A 20,787-nucleotide genomic window follows, 5' to 3' on the forward strand; every position below is an offset into this window, starting at 1 on the left:
GAAACCAGAAATATTTTACTATCTACATTTAAAAGATTAGAATAATTAGAAATTATGACAAATATTTGTGCCAGCATCATGCTAAATGATCCCAATTTTGCTAATATTGACCTGTTTGAAGGCAGAATTAGAAACTTCAAATAGACTTCATTATTAATATTTCTGACACTACATTTATGTTATCACTTTCCTAGCAATGGGAAACTCCACAACAATGAATAGCAGACACAGCAGTAAAAATTAATCAAAAGTAAATGATATTGATTGTCTGCTTCCAGATTTATATGTAAAACAAACATTTATATTTATGGCTGTGGCAATGCTTCTATTACAAATGCCTACTTTCAAGCAATTCCAGTGTTTTGGAAAAGAAATGGCCCAGCAAGATAAAATTTATTGATTTCTCCTTTAGCCTAGTGAGGATTTTTCTTCCCCCACTCTCCTCCTCCTTATGTGCATAGGACACAGAAGAAATAATAAAAATCTTCCTGGTTATTTTAGAGCTAAGTAAGTGGAGGAGGGAGGCATTTTTCACAGGTTAAGGATCGTGACTAAGCTTTTTCTGTTGTTGTATGGTACAAGGAATGTGAATCATCCTTGTCACTGGAGAAAGAAACTCGCAGATAAAGAATAAGACAGCCGAGTGGGAAGAAAAGATGGATCAGCAGAGGAATATGCTAAGAAAACTCCTCTGACATCATTAAATCCAGCCCTTAAAATAGAACTGCTTATCTAGCTGAGAATTGCTCACTTTTGTAGAGTGACAGTGAAGCAAGAGCATACCACAGAAAAGTAAACTCTTAGGGGATGAAAATCAGTAAAGAAATCAGTTTCGATGTTGAACTGGGAATAGACTGATAATTAACATAGAAAATGGATAAGCACCACATTTTACAGAAAACTGCAGGTAATTGTTTAATGTCAGTTATTCAAAATGCTTGGAGGTTCAAGTGCTTTGTCATATTTTTAATGAGACAAAAAAAAAAAAAGAAAAAAGACAAAAAGCAGCCCCAAGAAAATGAGCTCCAGCAAATGCCAGTGACAGCCCCATCCCAAAAATGGGCATCCCAAATGCCCAACCACCCCTCAGGTGAGACACAAAACCACCTGAACAGCATTCTTGTGACCCAAGAAACAATGTGCTGACCCTGCTTTCCAAAATGTTTTACTGTAACTTCTGTTATTTATTCATTGTCTCAAGATTTTGTATTTACCACGTAATGCTACAGTCTCACTAAAAGGATTAGTATGAAGTGAAAATTAGAGAAAGCAGACAAAAAGTCCTTTCTCCACAGTCTGCCTTCACAATCATAACCCGAAAACAAACTAGAGTCACTGAGGTTTCTAAATTCAATATTTTTTTAAGTCAGTATGTTTTATGTTCAAGAAGGTGAGTTTGATGCTGTTGTTAAAAATGAATAAATAGAATTAATTAAATTGTAGAAATACATAGGAAGTATAATACCGAATGTTTAACTTCCTTACCTTCATCATAAATTTCTGTAGATCCACGAGAAGGGGGAAAAAAAGAGAAAATGTGAAATGAACATTTGCTTTCAGGTGCATAAAAATGGGATTTGTTTCCCCTAAAAAAGTGAGTGGGATACACTCACTAGAAACCACATTTAAAAGGAACATTTATCATTGCAATTAACATAATTATAGCTCGTGCTAGAAAGCAAAACAGCTACTCTGAACAAGATTTTATCCTTTTTTTGTTGTTGCAATAGTTTTCTCAGGTTTTTCTTAACTTGAAATAATATAGCACATGAAACTCCTATTGCTTAAAGATTAAACACAGTACAGGTAAAACAGGAGCCATGCCTGATAATCTTAAACAACTTGTTCTGATGAGTTTCTAACAAGTACAATGTGAACTGTTAAATCACGCACTCAAAGTGCACTGCTGAAGAGCAACACTACTATTGTAGTAACATATTATATGCAAATACGAAATAATTTAAGAAAATTTAAACATTAGTAAGACTTCATGCACTGGTTTAAAAAAATCAAGTGCTACATGGCTGATGCTAGAAGATTATGGAAATTTTTAGGTTAATTTTCATGAAGGTTGCTCAAGAATAAAAGGAGAGTGATGTGTTATATGCAGTGATTTGCTTTTCTTTGTCAGAGATTTTTGTCCACCTTTCCCCTTTTGACCTCATCTGTCCATGTTCTGATATCACAAAGGTTGAAACTGAGGACTGAAGTTTGTCTCTATCTCAAATGAAAAGATATTCTAACTGGAGAGCTTCCAAGCAAGGCTGGCTGCTTTCATTTGGTATGTGCTGTTTTAAAGAGAAGTATCTGTTCTCAAAGATGTACAAGATGTTCTAGCTAAAAGACAAAAAAAACCCCATAATCTAATAATCTTTAAATGTTCAAAGACTTCTCTCCTTCTCTTTCTTTAGGGCTATTTCGTTGTTATGAGTATAGCTTTGTAGTTGTCATTGAAATTTTGCTGCTTTTACTGCATAGCTCCAGAAACTAACCAGGAATCTTTGCTGAACTTTCTACAGTGGGATTTGTGTAAATTCATTACTACATAAACAATTTATGTAGATGACTAATTCAAATTAATCCTTTCCTATTTGTGAAAGTCTGAAATCGTCAATGCAGACTTTCACTTGCGAACATGCGGTCAGTTTATCAAGGACATTAAATCTATCAAAAAACCTCAGCTTCTTCCAGCTGTCATTCATATATAAAATTTTATTCTGAGAATTACATGACCCCATTGTTTTTTACCATATTAAAAGTACAATAAAAAACAGCCCTGTAAAATCTTCTTGATAATTTATTTAAGTGCTTGATGGCAATCTTTTAACTACCTTCAAATTAAAGTGAATAGTTTATATCTTCCATTGATGAAATGATACAGCAGCTTCTTGTGGTGGATTCTTTGAAAGACCAGGTTTAACAATTCATTCTCTTCAGTTGACATATTAAATGAACTTAGCAAATGAGAGAGAAACAATTGTAATCAATTTGGGTCAGTCATATCATGTTCTTTAGAGCTACTTTGGTTCCTTTATAATTTTTAAGATAATTTATACATCATTTTTAGAGCTAGAAGGTGCTATCAATAAACCCCTCAAGAAAACCTGAAAGGGAACAATGGGCGAGGGAAGTTTGAACATGTCCCTATCTATCTATCTATCTATCTATTGCTTTAAAAAACCACCATACTCTGAAATGCAATTGCAAATACTTAAAGATACGTAATGCCCACAAATGCAAAGCAAATGCCCCAGTGAAAGTTCAGGTCAAGCCTGAGAAGTTACATATCGTGACCTGTGAGGGCCACAGCTGCAAGCGAATGACCAGAACAGAGGGTTCTGGACACTCCTGTCATACTGTTCTGCAAGCACATTCCCCAAGGCTTTCAGACCAAATCTCTTCTTAGCTAAATGAGAATGCTTACTTTGAAAAACATTAGCTCTCAGCTTGGGAAGAAAAAAAAAGGAGAGAAAGGAAAAAAACCCAGCAGAAATTATGTACTTTATGTATGCAACAAGCTTTACACAAGAAATTTCTTCAATTCATTCTCTGCAGAGGGCAGAACTACCTGCTCCTTAACACTTGTACTCTGTGTCTCAGGACAATTGTGCATATGAGTTTCTGAACTAACCTTAGCAATTCAGAGTGCATATATGAAAATTAAACAGATAGAACACACATATGATTTCAAATTTCTTAAAGTCATTCTAACTTCCTGTCCTGGTTTTGTCTGGGACAGAGTAAATTTTCTTCCTAGTGGCTCGCAAAGTGCTGTGTTTTGAATTTAGGATGAGAACAGTGACAGTAACACACATATTCTGGCTGTTTCTAAGCTGGGTTTATAGCAAGTCAAGGACTTTTCAGGTTCATTTATCACCCTGCCAGGGAGTAGGCTGGAGAGCACAAGAAGCTGGGAGGACACATAGCTGGAACAGCCAACCCAAACTGGCCAAAGGGCAGTTACAGAGGTCACACAATGTAGAGTCATACTTTGTATACAGACTGGGGAGAAAGCTGGCCTGGGGCTGCTGCTCAGGAACTGGCTGGGCATCAGTTGGTGAGTGCTGAGCAATAGCATTGTGCAACACTTCCTTTGAATATTCTAATTATTTTTTTCATTATGATTATTATTATTTTGTTTTCAGTCCTATTAAGCTGTCCTTATCTCAACCCACAAACTTTACTTTTTTTTCCTCTCAGTTCTTGCCTTCATCCTATTGGTGAGTGGGGAGCCAGTGAGCCAGACAGCGTGGTGTTTAACTGCCTGCAGATTTAAACCCCATCAATCCTTTCTGAACCCCAAAATGAGGCACAAAGGGTTGAGATAACAATAGATCTGACCAGAGCACGCTATTAAAACTATTTATAAGCATTGATTTTATTAGTTTATTAGTCTCTGGTTACAATGTTGATTTATTTTGTTCTCAGAGTCCATGGAAATGGAGAATCATAGAATGTTTTGGGTTGCAGGGGACCTTTAAAGATTATCTAGTCCCAACCCCCACAGTGAGCAGGGACATCTTCAACTAGAACAGGTAGCACAGAGTTTCATCCAATCTCACCTTGAATGTTTCCATAAGTGGGGCATCCACCACCTCTGTGGGCAACCTGTTCCAGTGTCTCACCACTCTCATCATAAAAACTTCTTTATATCTAATATAGAATAACTCTTTTTCAGATTAAAACTATCAAACCCTACCAGGCCTTGATAAAAAGGCAATCTTTCTTACAGCTGCTGTACCTGTTCTCAAAGTTGAGTTATGTAACATCTTACTTGTGGTATGTGTTCCCTGCCATGCTGCTTATCACTTCTAGGGGCTGGATTAATGCCATTATTTTGTTGTATTTTGTAACACTGCATTAGGATAGGTTAAATTGAAGGTTGTGAGACTAACCTGGAGTTTGTACACAGCATTGCCACCACCTCTGTTTTCCAGCAACCATCTACTGGAAACTAGTAATAATTACACCTTTTGTCTTTACTTCAAGGAGAGTCAATACATGGGGTAGATGCTTCTTCCATCTTCCCCTTCTCCAGGCTAATTACAATAGCACTTGAGAATTCTGAATATTCTCAGGATGTTCAAACCAGCATGTTCCTACTGCTACAGCTCCTGAATGTGTTTCAGATCTTGTTTAAGGTTAAATAACTATTTAAGAATACCACCCACAGATCTGCACTGAGGCTGGCTAGTGATGAGTGGCAGGGTGTGTGGTATAGAATATGCAAGTGCCTAGGACGATGGTCACCTCCAACATTTTGTAATTACACCTCTGAACAAGTGCAGAATCCTGAAAAACTAGTAAAATACTTGGAAAAAGTATTCTGTCATCCCGGCAATTCCAAAAAGACACAAATCACATGCTTGGGCCTGACTCAGGTCTACTGAGCCCTGTCCAACATCATTCAGTACCCTCAAGGGGCAGAGAAGGTCTCTGGATCTGATGGCAAAAGGCTCTTGGGGCTACCCCACCCCTGGCACTGCAGCGGAACCAAAGAACAAACACATGCCAGCATCAGTCTTCTCAGTACATAGAAAGAAATATTGGAAGCAAAAGTGAGGTCATTTAGTAAGGGATGAAAGAGCATCTTCTAAGAGGGAGAAGGAGGAAAAAAATGGACAAAACAGATTGACCCAAAGCAGGGCCATGACAAGAACAGGAGGAGGAAGAGAGGCAGACACTGATAAGGGAGAAGGAAGAGCAAAAATTCACAAATGAGGTGCCAACCACTGATCTCTTTCCCTGAGTGAGCTGTGAGATGTGTGAAAATATTTCAGCTGCTGTCTAGTGTCTAGGTAAGCCCATTGTCACGTTCCAGCTCCTGTGTTGGAAAATTGCTGGTCCAGTTTCCTGTGGGAAATTCCCCAGAGCAGAAGGGCTGATCTTACTCTTAATTGAAGGAACTTCTGATTCATATTTACAAGCAGTGAGTAGTCGAAACTATTCCTAGGACTACAAGGACCTTGCCCACAGAAAGATGGATGAAAGGGACAATTGGACTTTTCTGGACTTTACTGGAACTGTGTGGATCCAATGGTCTGTCTCATCAGACCCACAGGGGTAAAAGGCTCTAGTTTACACCACTGTACAGTTGTATTACCTTCAATTCCTATCTGTATTTCTGGAGTGACAGGGAGATCCCAACAACTGACTGTATTGGAGGTCAAAGTGAGGCTGACTAGGAATGAGTGGCAAGAGCACTCCACTGTGACTGGGGTGAGGGGAGTGAGTGATCAGTGAGTACAGTAAATCCTGTACAAGAGAAACCAATGCAAATTTGACGACTAAATGCATTGCAATTACCACTTTCTCCTTCTCTTATTGAAGACATCAGTGTCCTCTAATTTTTAATGCTGTTTCTTTAGTGTCCAATTTTTTCAGAAGTTGTCCTGAGAGGTAGGAGTGGTAATTGAACATAACCAACAACAGGATAATCATATTCCTCTGATTAAGTCTTCAGTTGCATATGATATCTGACCTTTTGGGGACAAATAATTATCTGAGTGCTTAGTTTCAAATAAATATCCTCATGAAGGAATTAAACTGAGCACTCAGCAGCTGGAATACCTGACTGGCTTGGAACAGGACTTGAAAAAGGAAAAGTAATAAAGAAGTCTTTGCAGAATTTCAAATCATTATATTTGAGGAACATAACACCCATCATTCTATTCACCCTCCTAATTCCTTCCTCTTTCTCAAAATAAAGGAAATAATTTATATTTAAAACCTACTGAAGGTTTATCTGAGTACACTTAGGATGAGTTTTTAATATAAATATTTACAGCTGTTTGAAGTCTTTACATTCCTCGGCTCCTTAGACAGCTTTCAAGAAGCTTATCACTTACTATCCTAATTAATCATAATTTCACCTTAATTCTTGGGCTTTCTGGCTAGTGCAAAGAGAAAAAATATGCTTTCTATTTTATTTGGATTTTTTAATTAAATTTTTTGCTAAAATTTAATTTAGACATAATCTCCTGACTTTATCTTTTTGTACAATTTTTATAGCATTCCATTTGCTACTTAGAAATATTAGCTCTTTACACCAACCTATCCAACAAGTACTGAAAACAAGTAAACTGAGACAGTTTGCCATAATTCACAGAAATTACTATTGCTACATAGAACACACCTTGAATTTTCAGATCTATAATAGGGACTGAAGGAGAAACACCAAAGAAACTCTAGCATACATTTGGAAAGTCACTATTTGATTGAGATAAGTTTTAATCAATTTGCACACAGATTTCTTTTGAAATTAAAAAGTGTACTTAGAAATTTTTTTTTATTAGGGTTTTTTTGCTGATGTGAATTGGACTTGGGCTGCAATCAGCATCTGCTAAAATATACAATACACTAAGGATGGAATTACAGATGTGGTTGAAACTATCACAGTAGGTGTGACATTTTAAGCAGCATTTCCATAGTCACTCCATTTTGATATGCCTGTTCACTTTAACATCACACAGTATTATCTCACATTTTCCTTCAAGATGTGTATTAGAACTGAGCTCTCAGTAGATGAAACTGAGTTAACACTGCTCATATTACTCCCTACATTGAGCCACCTCTGCAGTCTATGTTATATCTAAAGTTTGAATGCAAATTCTTTATATTTGAGGATTAAATATTTGTGCACAAATAATGTATTTTCCCACAGCAATATGAAAACATCAATCCATATTTAAGCAAATTAACTAAGTGTGAGCAAGAAATTATAAGAAAAAATTTTCCTTCTATAATTCATTTAATGCTTGAAAACCATACTGATTATAAAGTACTGATGTGCACTTAATTACTTTAATAGAACTGAAGATGTATTACTTGAATCATTTCCCTTGATGAAGCCTTGTTTTGTGGCTCACTCCAACCACTCCACAAGAACTCTAGGTTGTTTCCACTAGTCAAACTCCATTTGTTACATTTATCCAGTCCACACAATCAAAGTGAGAATTTATTCACTACTTCTCAGCTTAGAAGTCTCGGTAATGAAAGCAATTCTTTTGAAAAATGTCTAAAGTGGGTTTTCTTACTCTGCAAGTTTCTTTTCTCCAAAGAAATTGAAAATTAACTTCACTAGTGGCATAAAACTGAGCTAACATAGTTACTATACTTGAGGCAAAGAGAAAAAAAATTTACCATTACCCTCAGCAGAAGATGTTTCTCTGTCTCAAAAACTGAGGGCAATCCTACAATGTTGTAACTAGCACAGCTTTGCCATCAGCCAGGGTAAACATGAAAATTCTTGTATCTTGCACTCTGAATTTAAGAAACAACTCACTTCATTTCCTTTCAGGTAAAAAGCTCTTCAGGGTAATCCCTCCTGAAAACAATAATTCTGGATGGCTCTCAATGCCAAATTTTCAAAAAAAATTACCAACTAGATGCAGTCAAATGTGTAAAAAAGGCCAAATTATTACATCATCAGAGATACCGAAGAAAATTTCTCATCCTTGCACTGAAAACTGTTGTAGAGCTAAGCAGTTATCCTGAAAGCCAAGGCAGACACTCAGGTGCTTTTATAAGTACATTAGTCCTGTTGTATGCAAGCATACAACACTTCCCTTGAGATCACAAATTTGCAAGCACATTGCTAATTCACAGAAAAACACATTTCAAGATTATTTCCCTTATTTCATAAATACATTGCATGAGAAAAAAATGGCAGGGAGATTAAAGGAAATCCTTTCACTATGTGTTATTCGGTTTCATCTTACTGTATTACTGTCATTTTCTCTGTAAAGAAAATACATTCAGGGTCTTCTAAATTTTGGTTCAAATTTAATAAATCCCTTTGATCAAATACTGAGGGTTCCCCACCTTGGCAGTTTTATAAAAAGCAGAAAAGCCATTTTCAGATATGAAATGGGAACCAGGATGCCTTACTTCCACTAGGTTTTACATTGGGCAAGATGTCTCTAATCTATTTGATTCTGCACTGAAGCAGATCTACAAGCCTTCACACTCATACCTGCCCAGAAACAGAAGCATGAAGCCAAGAATTCAACAAGCATCTTGAAGCCATTTAATTTATACCCAGCTTCAACTGAGAGCACATCCCTTCAGTAGAATAAATATTTTGGAACAAAATCACAAGAATTATAGTCATTTGACAGAAGTGCACAGGAACCTGAGTAATTTCTTCTAAAACTTTTGTTAGTACACTTCATAGGCTAGAACAGCTCAGAAGTGAATGACTTTAGCACATCCTTTGAACAGCATGAAACCGCTTACAGCAAGGCTCAGCTACTAATTTGTTCATTAATTTGACATGAAACTTCTCTCTGGGCTTGGGCTTTATAGTTTCCACAGACAGATATAACTAAACACACCAGCATTAACCTTGTGTGCTCTATGCTGGAAAATGGCTTACCAAGAAATACATGTGTTAGAGTGAGGTGTCTGCCCCAGGGAGCATGCAGCTTTATAGCAGCCAGCTTTCTGCTGCATTAATTCACTGCACCTCCAGTCCACCACAAGACCTCTGGTAACACTCTGGAGTTACAGAGGGAGTTAAAAGCTGCTTTACAGGCCAGACTGGAGCTTCATCTGAGAGAGAATAATTTTATGTACGAAGTAAAGCCAGTATGCATTCCACCCCCATCAGAAAGGTTGTCTGGATTATAGAATCAGTCTATTAGGAAAAGTCTTCACCCAATTTAACTTGGAATGACACATTTAGCTTTGCTCTCATGGGAACCAGCTCTTTTTAAAATGGTTTAAGGACACGTTTCGAGGAAGCAGTCTTTCTGAAGCAATATTTTGATGTTACTAAGTTCTGAATTTAACAAAAACAAGCAAAAAAAAAAAAAAAAACCCACCAAAAATACAAAAAAAACCCAACCCAAAAAACCCAAAAAAACCCCCACCAAAACATAGCCAAACCACCAAAACAGCAGTTCTGATTTTCTGATTTCTATTTATGCAAGTAATCCTGCATTTTCCATGAACAGATTATGAATGCTTCAGTCAAAAATAAGCCACGTCAGTGTCACCAATAAACTTCTGGCATATAATATTTCATGCGTTGTGGAGTATGAGGAGAGGTGTCTGTATAGTACTGAGCATGTTTTTTATTGCTGTTTTTTCTCTTTCTAGTAAAATTCTTTACAGGAATAAAACAACAGAATCTAAAGATGTATGACCAAGCTTTCTCTATGATAATTATGAATTGGACAAAATGAAAAGATAACATGACCATCAGTATGTCTTAAAAACCCTTAAAATCAATTGCATAACAATTGATGGTTGTCATAAATACCAGATCCACAGAATATGGATAATGCTGTCATACTGATACAATTAGCAAAAATTAATACTTAACTGCAGTTACTGTTTAATAAATATTATAAACGTCTACCTATGTATGTGACATGACACAGATATTTTTGAGTACAGTAGAAACAGTGTTGAAAAGCCTAAGCCACTATTTAAACAATGTACTTACCTACAGAAGTCTCAGACAAGCTCTAACTTGGGTCACTACTTACTATAAAGATGTAATAATCACAGATTAAAATTCTGTAATTTCTGGCTGAAATAAAATGTGACCAGTGCTGCAGCTATGTTACTGGCCATATTTCAGAGGACACCTGAGGGTGCCTCTGGTCATGTGCAGCCCAAACTAAGTATCATGAAACCAAGGAGACCTATTATAGTCCAAGCTTTCAGAGAGGCCTCAAATATTTTCAAGGTCAACAAACAATTCTACATACATTTTACGACCACTAACTCTTACATAACATTGGTGTTAGAGAGTACATTGAAGAAAAACACACATTAACATGTCCCACACAGGGGAGGTACATCAGATGCCCAAACAAATATGTATGGTACACACAGACACATTAGGAAAGGCCTTAACAACACATTAAGCAGACAATTGTGCTTTATTTGCTAAGATCTAGGAAATATTGCTTTTATTCTGTATCAGCTGTTCTGCATCACTAAATATATTTTGTATATTTGCAGCTACACACAGCATCACACATTATTTAGCAGTATTAACTATCTTACTGTCATGCAGTTTAAGATTACAGTGTCTATACTGGAAAAGACAGGGTGGATTACAGAATGGAGTTATAACATTAGACAGCAGGGCTCAAAACTAAAAGGCAATAATCATACATTTATATTACATGACTCTGTGATCAAATTTATAGAGATAAAAGTCACTGCGGTAACATGAAATTTGGTAGGACAATTCAGGAGTGACCAGATTTTACATAATCATGTATTCACGACTTTTTCTTTGTTTTTTTGAGCCGTGCAAGTTGAAGGGTCATGAACACACAGGGTATCAAAACAGACAGGTTAGACTCAGTGGCAACATGAAACATTTGGGATCAAGTGAATAAAAGACAGAATCACATACCCATTTTTCCACATCAACTAGCTGTAGAAAGAAAAAGCAAGAAATCAGTAAATCTCTTTCCTTAAATACAGCATATCAAAGTCTATTTTGAAGTTAACATTTCATATTTTCAGAAATGTATCTAGTATGAAAGAAAATGTATTCTATTCTATAGCTTCTAGTAATGAAGATATTCTCCTGACATCTTCTCTTTAAAATGCCAATACCTCCCTTTCCATCTTTATTTCGTGGAAAGCACTTCAAATTCTAGAAGTCAAAAATGTCCATCTAAAATCAGATAACAAGCAGCAAAGGAAGACTGATGCTGAATTATTTCCACACTGTATTCAGTACCAACCAGTCAAAAATGCAGAATACATTATCCTACAAATCATCTCTCCATTTCTTCTTAAGCAAAGCTCTGCCATTAGTGAACATCATTCACTTGAAAAGGTTTCGTTGCTGCTATTCATGGTTTGCCATTTTAAAGAATGCCATAATATTAAAGTTAAAATTAGGGGAACCTGTAAAACCCTGACCCTACAACCTGCAGCATATGAGAATATCTTGCATAAGAACAGGGAACAGCACATAAAAATGTCATCCATTTCTTCTATAGGGAAAGTGAGAATAACTCCAAAAGCTTAGGGTTTTATATTAACAGAACTGTTTCAGGACTCATTAAGGAAGCAGATTTTAAATTACTCTCTCTAAAAAGTCTTTGGACTATCTTACAGTCTCAGAAAGGATTGAGAATATCTACTAGAACACAATTCAGCTACTAAAACAGCTAGTATGCCACTACCTACTAAATATTTTGTTGGCACTCAGAGCAGTATATCTGTAGTGGATTGCTCTCTGGACTTTGCACAGAAAATGCTGCAGAATATCATGCCTTCAGTGTTTTTACTGTATTCACATATTGACCTTTCGTTAGCCAATGCTACATAAAATTTTAATAATTTAAGATCGCTTAGAGAAAAGCAGGAGCAATTTTCAAAACCAGTAATATCTGGATGTCAACTTGCTTGTGAAATTACTGTAATAAAGGCAATGTATTTAGTTCTCATCTGTTAAAATAGCTCAATTGAAAGTAAACCTTCTCACTTTTAATATACATTTCAATTAAAGAGCAGCTTTATGTTTTTGTTGAGTGCTACACAAAATTCTGATTTGCCCCTATTTATTTTCTTAGCAATCTTCACTGTGAATTTTGTTATCAACCACAGCTGCAGAAATGCCTCTTCAAAATCAGCTAAATGTATTAAAACAGATACAAGATAAGAAATTATTTGATAAGATGTCGGCAAGTTATAAAAGCAAGCAATGATTTAAATCTAAATGCAACTACACTGTCTTAAAAAAAAGGAGTAAGGAATAGCCAAGTTAGGTTTATGTACAAGTATTTCTTTTATTACCTTGCCTTTGATACATCCTTTGTTTTGTTAAAATTTTATATGCTCTGAAAACAGCACTGCAAGCAATTTGCCTGTGTGACAATGCTAGAAAGAGGTGATGCATGCTTTATTGCCCTGCTCTGAGAAGAAATTGTTGTCCCCAAGTGAAAGTGAACAAGGCAGCCTCAACTGTTATCAGAGAACCCACTCAAAGCTCAACAGCCATTATCAGTTTTACAATTCATTGCCTTATAATTGCTGAATTGTACATTCACTTTATTTTAATGGGCACCAGATAGCTTCATGAGTTATGTGCAATATTTCCCAAGTATTTATACACTGCACACAGTAATTCTGCATTGGTACATTCATGTTTAAATAGAATGTCTCTCAGGACAGCCACCTGAACCGTGCATGTACACTTGTCAAACCCTACAGTTTGACACCTACATGGGAACGACTATGAATTTATCCAAAGAGACTGATTCTGAAAGTGTGGTACAGTGCACAGCACAATAAAATCCTCCATACGTAATTACAGCTGTATTTTATTGGCCTTCTGCTGTGAGCTTTGGCAGAGCCCTCCCAGGTCCTGCTGTGCTCCTGTTTCATCTGTAGAAGAGTCCTTTGAGTGACTCAAGTCACAAGAAGACATTTCTTTCTTACAGACCACTTTGTCACAAATTATAAGATTTTTTTGGTGTAACATATGGAGATAAATTTTTTTCTGGTTTTGGAACCTATTCTGGAAGACTTGTGACATGGACATTTAGTATCCCATTTAGGGGAGGAAAAAGGCAGAAGTATGCTAGAATATTGTATTTACTCATCTGGAAATTTCTAGGAACAGTGATTAGGTAAAGCTGAAGATACATAAGATTACTCATATCCAAGAGTAATTGTCCTAATGTAGACAAAATAAATGTAAAGCTCACAAACAGAAATGAAGCAGTGAATATCTCAGTCTAGCACATGTACCTAAGATCTAAGTTATGATTCAGAAAATAAGCAAGCAAATGCTTCACAGCATAGCTAAATACAGATTCTGTCTCACACTGACACCTCCATCTTTTGTCTTCAAAACTAGAAGCCATAGGAACCTTTTTGCCCTGGATTTCCCAGCACCCATCCAAATTCAGGAAACACTAAGATTCAAAGCTTCTCTTGCTATACATTCATTGGTCATTAATCCAAGGGAGAATTAAAAATAAATAAATAAATAAATAAATAAATCCCAAAAAACAAAACAAAACAAACAGAAAATTCACACGCACACACCAGAGAGTGAACAAACAAGCAAACAAATTCTAACATTGTCTTCTACCAGACCACATTTTATTACCTCTTTATTTTGGAGCACTTAATGTTCTTGGACTTGAAATTACCTGTTCTACATAAATAACTCAGGTTTTGCTGAATTGTTCACCTGTTAGGTGGTGTAGATCTTTCAACTAGTCTAGGAAGGTTTAAAATTCAGGAAGGGCTGGGGATATGGTACGCAGGGAGCGGCAGTCACTTCTGAAGTTACCTCTCACTATGGTATCTCACAGTAACTGCTTCATTTCAATCATACATTACATTAAACACAGTCCAAAAGAACAGTATAATCATTTCTTTCATAAAGCACAGGAATTTTTGCCTAGTCAGAAAAAAAAAAAGAAAATCCAGATCCCTGAAATTCAATAACTCTTTTTCATCCAGCTAATTTTCTCTCCTGACCATTAAGTCACATTTTTTGGAAAAATAAAATGCTTAGGTATGTATATACTGATTTTTTTTCTCCTTTTCTTTATCCAAAGAGTATCTGGATTTACAATACTTTGTCCAGCAGAGGATGCAGAATCCATATTAAAACATGTATACCTCAAAGCCACTGTGCTACTTAAAAATATTCTTTCTTCATGTACTTGGGTACTCAAAGATTTTCTGAGAAAAAAAAAAAAAAAAAGAACATGACCTTGTCTAACACTGGATATCATAATCTAGTGAGTACATTTCCATATGACAATTCTAAGTACAGGAGTTATTATCCTGCCATGAGAACATCAGAGTTAGCAAAAGACTGAAGGATATATAATCTCTGGAATTTATTTAGTGACTGTGAACTACTTACACTACAATAATCATTTTACAGAAAGCTACTAATTTGAACTCAAAAGAATTATTTCACTGCCTACTGCTAGCAAGTAGCCATCAACCTAAGTTAATGAGTAAAAATTATGACACTTGAAACCAGAGAGCAGTGGATAATAAAATGGTATGGCACCCATATATCTGGGCATCTAAAATATACAAGTAGTGCTATAAAAATAAACCCAAGGATTCCCAGTTTTGTTCTAAGAATCAAGCAAAAGATCAAAGACAGCATTCAGAATGATGAAATAATCTCCCTCCTTGAACTAGAAGAGAGCACTATACTACAGTCTTAATACTTCCATTAAAATTTCAGGTAGGTCTAGTAAGAAGAACATACAGCCAAAACCTAATAATCTACTGGTATGCTAATTCAGAAACCTCAGAGTGATCTGCACTTGCTGACTTCTCTTCAGGGGCACATCAGAGCTCCAATCTTTTCAGTCAAGCTTTCATTTTAAATGCATTTAATCCAAACTGGAAAGCTGTTTTTTTCATCATTTTTTCCCAAGCACTGCAGATACCCAGAATTACACTAACCAGACATAAAAGCCAAATAAAAGAGCAGAAATGTTATTCTGCTACCCCTACTTTCTCTTGCCATAAGGAGCCGTGAACTAACTGCAGAGAAACAAAGAGGGATCTTCCGGGCATTGTGAGGAGTTTTTTCATTTTTTAAATCTGACAAAAAGCAAGATCACAGAACATGTGCTGAATATCCACTAATACAGAGGCATTAATTACGAGTGCAAAAGCTACAATGTCAGCTACTTTAAGCTATGAAAACAACGTCCCATTCCTAATTCTGGCTTCTGCATTCTGTTTTCTTTCATGTTCTTGAGCAGCACACAAAAATACTAAGGAATTCTGTTTCACAGTGTATAGGAGAATCTCAGCTGACTCTGGATAATCACATTCTCTACAAGTATTTATGAGAACTGCCATGATAATTATAATATATTGCCATGATCCACACAAGGGATTGTTTAAAATCTCAATGAAGAAATGTATACCATTCACTAGTAGATGTTCTATCTTCCCTTGCCCTTAAACTCATTTATCTAAACCAACCTCTTATTTTAAAAGTTGCAATTTTTTATTTTTCATTTTTCTGTTGGGAAAACTGAGAACATATAGCCAAATCTTTGTCTAAAACTTTACTAAAGATAAGCAAGGTGAGAATAAGTAGAATTGAACTAGATTCCAAATTGAATTGTATTCTTTACTTCTATTACAACATTTGATTAGCTTCAACGACACCTCGACTTTCTGAATTTAATATTTAACAAGCTAATTAATGATGTGCCTTCTCTTCCAGCCCAGGGTTGTCTTCCAGTGTAGACTTTTGTCATCAAGACACTTCAACAGCTGTGCTTTCATGCCTACTTGTTTTAACTCCTTCTCTGCACGTAACTTAGATCAGAAAATGTAACTGGGTAGAAACAAACTTCTCTCCCCCAATATCATTTCTTTACTGACCATCATCCTAGAAAGAAAACTTTGATCACATAAGCGCTCCAAGGGCCATGGTAAGGCCAGAAAAAGGCTTGCTGCTATCTACCTCCAAAATAGGAAACTTGTCTAGGATAATAGAAATGTTTTATTTCATGCCATACATACTCATCCCAAACATGGTGCACACACTAAGGAAGGACCCATGTGCCAGGCCAGAAGTATTTGTGTGTCACAATTCTGTGATTTGAAATATATACTGATTTTATTCCTGTCCTTGCTTGACCCTGAGGATAAGCAGAGTGCAAAAGCACTGTGCCTGCCATTCTTGATCTTTTCCAGTACTTGCAGTTGATCAAAGTGCAGTTGATCAAAGCCAAGCCATATATTTTTTGTGCCTTATTTGAAATGGCCTGCTAACAATCACTTCTGATGCTAAATAAGGTGCACTGAGCAGGAAATGACAGTACATGTTTCTCTGTAAAAGCTCCATGCTTTTTTTCCCATTGTTTTACTTCCTGTTCCTATTAGCAGTATGGCATCACTAAAATCTGTAGTCAGCATTTTAAGTAGAGTAAGACTCTAGCTCATCTTTTCATAAAGTTTTCCACTGGTATCAAATATGTATGTCCATCTACATGATACAAAAACCCACAGAGCATTAAACACTGAGATCTTCTTCCTCTTCCTTCTGCCACTTTCTTTCCTTGCAGTAAGAAGCACTTGGGTCATGTAAACTCAAAAGTCTGGGATGGCCAACCTTGCAGTAAGTACAAGCTAAAGTTGTTGGACATAGCAACTCTGTCCCTCTTTATGACACGCCACCATCTGATAAAGACTTATTCAAAGAATTTATTAAGAAAATTACTGCATTTTGTTATTTCAGTGAGTTATGACTGGTACCTGTAGCCAACCTTTAGACTAATGAAAAAACTCAAAGTATAGGAAAAAAAAGGCTATAACTTGGCCTTTTTACCCAGAAGTTTGATTAAGATAACTTTCAGGTCAGTAAGAGGAAAGTAAAAGAGCTCTGGTTTGTTATATGAAGAAACCTCTGGTTCATTTCTGACCCTTCCTACATGTTGGGGGTTCTTCTGGCAAACCTGAAAACATTTTCAGCCTGTCATATTTGCAGCTGCTGTTAGCTTTCAAATAGGTTATTAACTAGGCTACTGTAGTGTGAATCAGAGAGCTTAAATTTTCAAGAGTGCATTTAACTGCCAATCTTCATAGTTTTTTTTAAGGAAGTACCTTGGTAACTTGGCTTATTCATTAACATACAGAACACTTATTAAAAGAAATGGGAGGTGTTACCTCTTTCCGCTGGCATGAGAGATGAAATTACTTTCACCCTGCTCCCATGCTGGGAAAATGACAAAGCTGCCAGCTCTCCCTGTTATCTTGCTGCTTACTAATACAAAGTAATTAATGAATTCAGAGTTCCACAGTTGGAGATAGGTGATTTGAATATTCAAAAATCCACCAGCTACAGTTGCATTCCTATCCCAAAATGGCTCCATTCTGTCTTCGAAGCACAGGAAAGCTTTTCAGCTCTATGAGGAAGCACACATTTTCCCTATCCCTTAAACACAGAAGGATAACTATACATGCAAGACACTTGCATGTGATGATTCCTTCACACAGCCTTTCAGATCAGAGGGCAAGCTTCACTTTAATCCACAGCAAAGACTTCCTACACATGAAATTAGACAGCAGTTTGCTGGTCAGTGGCACAGAAAACAGATTTTAATAAAACAAGGCACCAGGAGGAGTGATTAATCAGCCATGACTGGATGATTAGATGGGAGTTAATAAGCTCATGATGCAATTTAGCTAGAACGTTGCCTTACCAATGGGTTATTTTGCAGACATCATTTTCCTGAAAAATGAAGTTGTCAACTATTGGAGTAGAGGTTGTGAAATTAAATTTTTTCATATTACAGAAACACTTCAGCTTTGAATTCACACACAACGTGCGCAACCAAATGCTTTCATTCTCCTAATAAAGTCTGACATAGATTTATGAGCGCACAAGTCTGAAAAAACTCCTAGCCTTAATTAAATTTCTTTACCATAATATTACTGAGACTCTTAAATAATTTTTTTGATCCCTATCTTCTCATGTTGTCTACGAGTTATTTTTGTATCCATTTCAGTGCTTCTCTAACATAACTGGATTGGGGGGTAGGGGAAGGGAAGGGGCGGGCAAGGCAAAGATTGTGATATTTGGAAGAAAATACAGACATTCTACAAGTAATGTTACTAAGGAAGGAAAGAAAATATGGATATTATTGTCAGTAAGCAGGCAGCTCTGTCAGTAAGTCAATCAGCTCTGCACCAAAGTTAAGCTCTCCTGTTATTAACAAGAATGAAACAACCATGTCTAGAAACAATCAGTCTCACAAGATAGGGAAAAATGTGCAGCAGATCCAAAAATCACAGTCTAAATAAAGGAAATAAGAGCTATAAAAAGAAATTAACAAAAAAAAAGAAAAAATGTTTATCAATACTAGTAAGCAGATACCTGTTTTTTAATTGTTGTACTCTAAAATCAGTGCAAAAATCAGTGTCAGGTTTATATTAGAAAGACAATTAATTCAATAGTAGCCTATTTATTTGGTTACACCAAGCTGCAGAACAAATGAAACCTTTAGCTAAGCACTTCCTCACAGATTGAAGTCTTCACTTAGACACAAGTGAATGTTACGTGTTTGCAACACTCCCTTTAATAATCACATTCCCAATCCCATTTTGGCTCTTGAATTTGACTTCTTGATTAGTCCAGTCTTGCTCTCAGTTTGAAGTGATCCAATAAGCCAAAAGAAAAAGAAACTGCTGGAAATGAAAAATCCAGCCAGAATTAGGAAACGAAAGAAAGGAAATTTCCATTTATAGAATGCAGTTAGACTATAAAATGGAGATGGTTATGAACCAAAATTTCCTAACTGTTTTAAATGCAAGCAGAAAAAGCATGTAGAAAGAATTCAGAAAATACTTCCTACTCTACTATATTTAAATCAACAGCTATATTTGCAGCCTTTGAATCCTCAAGAGATTTATATGTCAAGTTACACAGAAAGCCTCTAAACACTATCCTATCCTATCTACAAAAGGTTTCAAAGAGTGGCCTGTGTTACAAGACACTGTGAATAAGATGCTAGGATGAAAAAGGGAAGAGGAAGAATAAGATGAGAGAAAAATGTTTGGGCATGTAACAAAATAAGTTTTGTACTTCACTGATAAACTATATCAAGCAGAAATGATCAATTTTAACCATGAAGATCCACAAATCAGTTTATTTCATTCATCTCTTGCTTAAGCTTTTACTTGTGTTAAGGCATTATTTTTCTTTACTCTTTTTACATCAAAAACAATGAAATCTTGAATTCATCTATGAAAATGATTATAATTTCACTGGGAAAAGTTGGAAAAGTTACTGGAATTTCAGAAGAAATCTCAGTAGAAAGCTTATTGCATGTGCTATTTCTTCTCTCAACTCACGCCATGGCATAAATGAGTTGAGAAAGGACTCAGCAAACTGGGTAGGCTCAGACATCTGAGGTACAAAAAGGCTGTGCAGTCTCAAAACTCAGCAAGTCTGTGGTTTTCCACACAAAGCTCTCACTTCCCTAAAATGTTTTATTTTGTACTTTGCAGCATCTTGGAATACTCAGAGTCACAAGAAGCACTGGAGTCTCATATTGCTTGCAGTAATACCATGAAAGCATACAGAAAGAGAACTGTGTTCTTCTGGGCAGAGGCAAATGTTGGCTGCCTCAGCTGTTCCTCTGAAGATCTCCAAACCCACCAAGAAGCTGTTTCTTTAGGACAAAAGTTTTGTATTTCCCTAAGTAATATACCTAAAAAATAGTGACATATGGCTGAGGAGAGAGAATATGAAACTCCACCTGAAATTTCTTGGAACAGCCAAAGGATTTAATCAGTTACTGACATTATTAAAATTTGGGCAAATGCACAAGTTCTTTTAAAGAAGCCAAGCTATACTCAGTAAATCACTTATATACTAACAAACAAACACCACCTGGAAATGGAATTTTACAGGAAGACCAAAATGCATGAATACCTAGATAACTAAAACAGCTTGTTGCCAAATGACCTACATATACACTAGACTATGTCAATTTACCACATTAAATAATCACCAGTGAGGAAAAACAGGATTTCCAAATTTGTTGCTTTTCTTCTGCTATTTGCGTACCGTTATCTTGTGACTCATCCCAATATTTTTTTTAAATAGAAACATCTTCCAAAAAAGTGAGTGTTCTGCATATTTGCCAACAGACTGTCAGCTATCAAAGGCTGCCTCAGGAGTGGAAGCTGCATGTACCACCATCATTACAAGCACAATCCACATTCAGCAGCATCTGCAAAAACAAGCATTAACTACAAAAATCACATACAACAATACAGAACTCTCCAAACTGAAGC

At 36.2% G+C, this 20,787-nt stretch overlaps 1 protein-coding gene across 10 annotated transcripts in view; it reads right to left on the reverse strand.

Moving 5' to 3' along the window:
• Positions 1–20,787, reverse strand: part of RYR2 (ryanodine receptor 2) — a 382,187-nt gene that overhangs the window by 234,099 nt on the left and 127,301 nt on the right. For 7 of the 10 annotated variants that reach the window (XM_038130403.1, XM_038130400.1, XM_038130395.1 and 4 more), the window contains exons 4-5: positions 11,378–11,398; positions 1,486–1,500 (exon numbers count right to left, since the gene is read on the reverse strand). The exons of 2 other annotated variants lie outside the window; for them this stretch is intronic. In XM_038130403.1, coding sequence (XP_037986331.1) covers positions 1,486–1,500; positions 11,378–11,398 — 36 coding nt within the window. The remainder of the gene's footprint in view (positions 1–1,485; positions 1,501–11,377; positions 11,399–20,787) is intronic. One more of the 10 variants, XM_038130396.1, reaches the window with a different exon arrangement.

The sequence above is a fragment of the Motacilla alba genome, chromosome 3, assembly GCF_015832195.1.
Source record: "Motacilla alba alba isolate MOTALB_02 chromosome 3, Motacilla_alba_V1.0_pri, whole genome shotgun sequence".
Taxonomy (NCBI): Eukaryota; Metazoa; Chordata; class Aves; order Passeriformes; family Motacillidae; genus Motacilla; species Motacilla alba.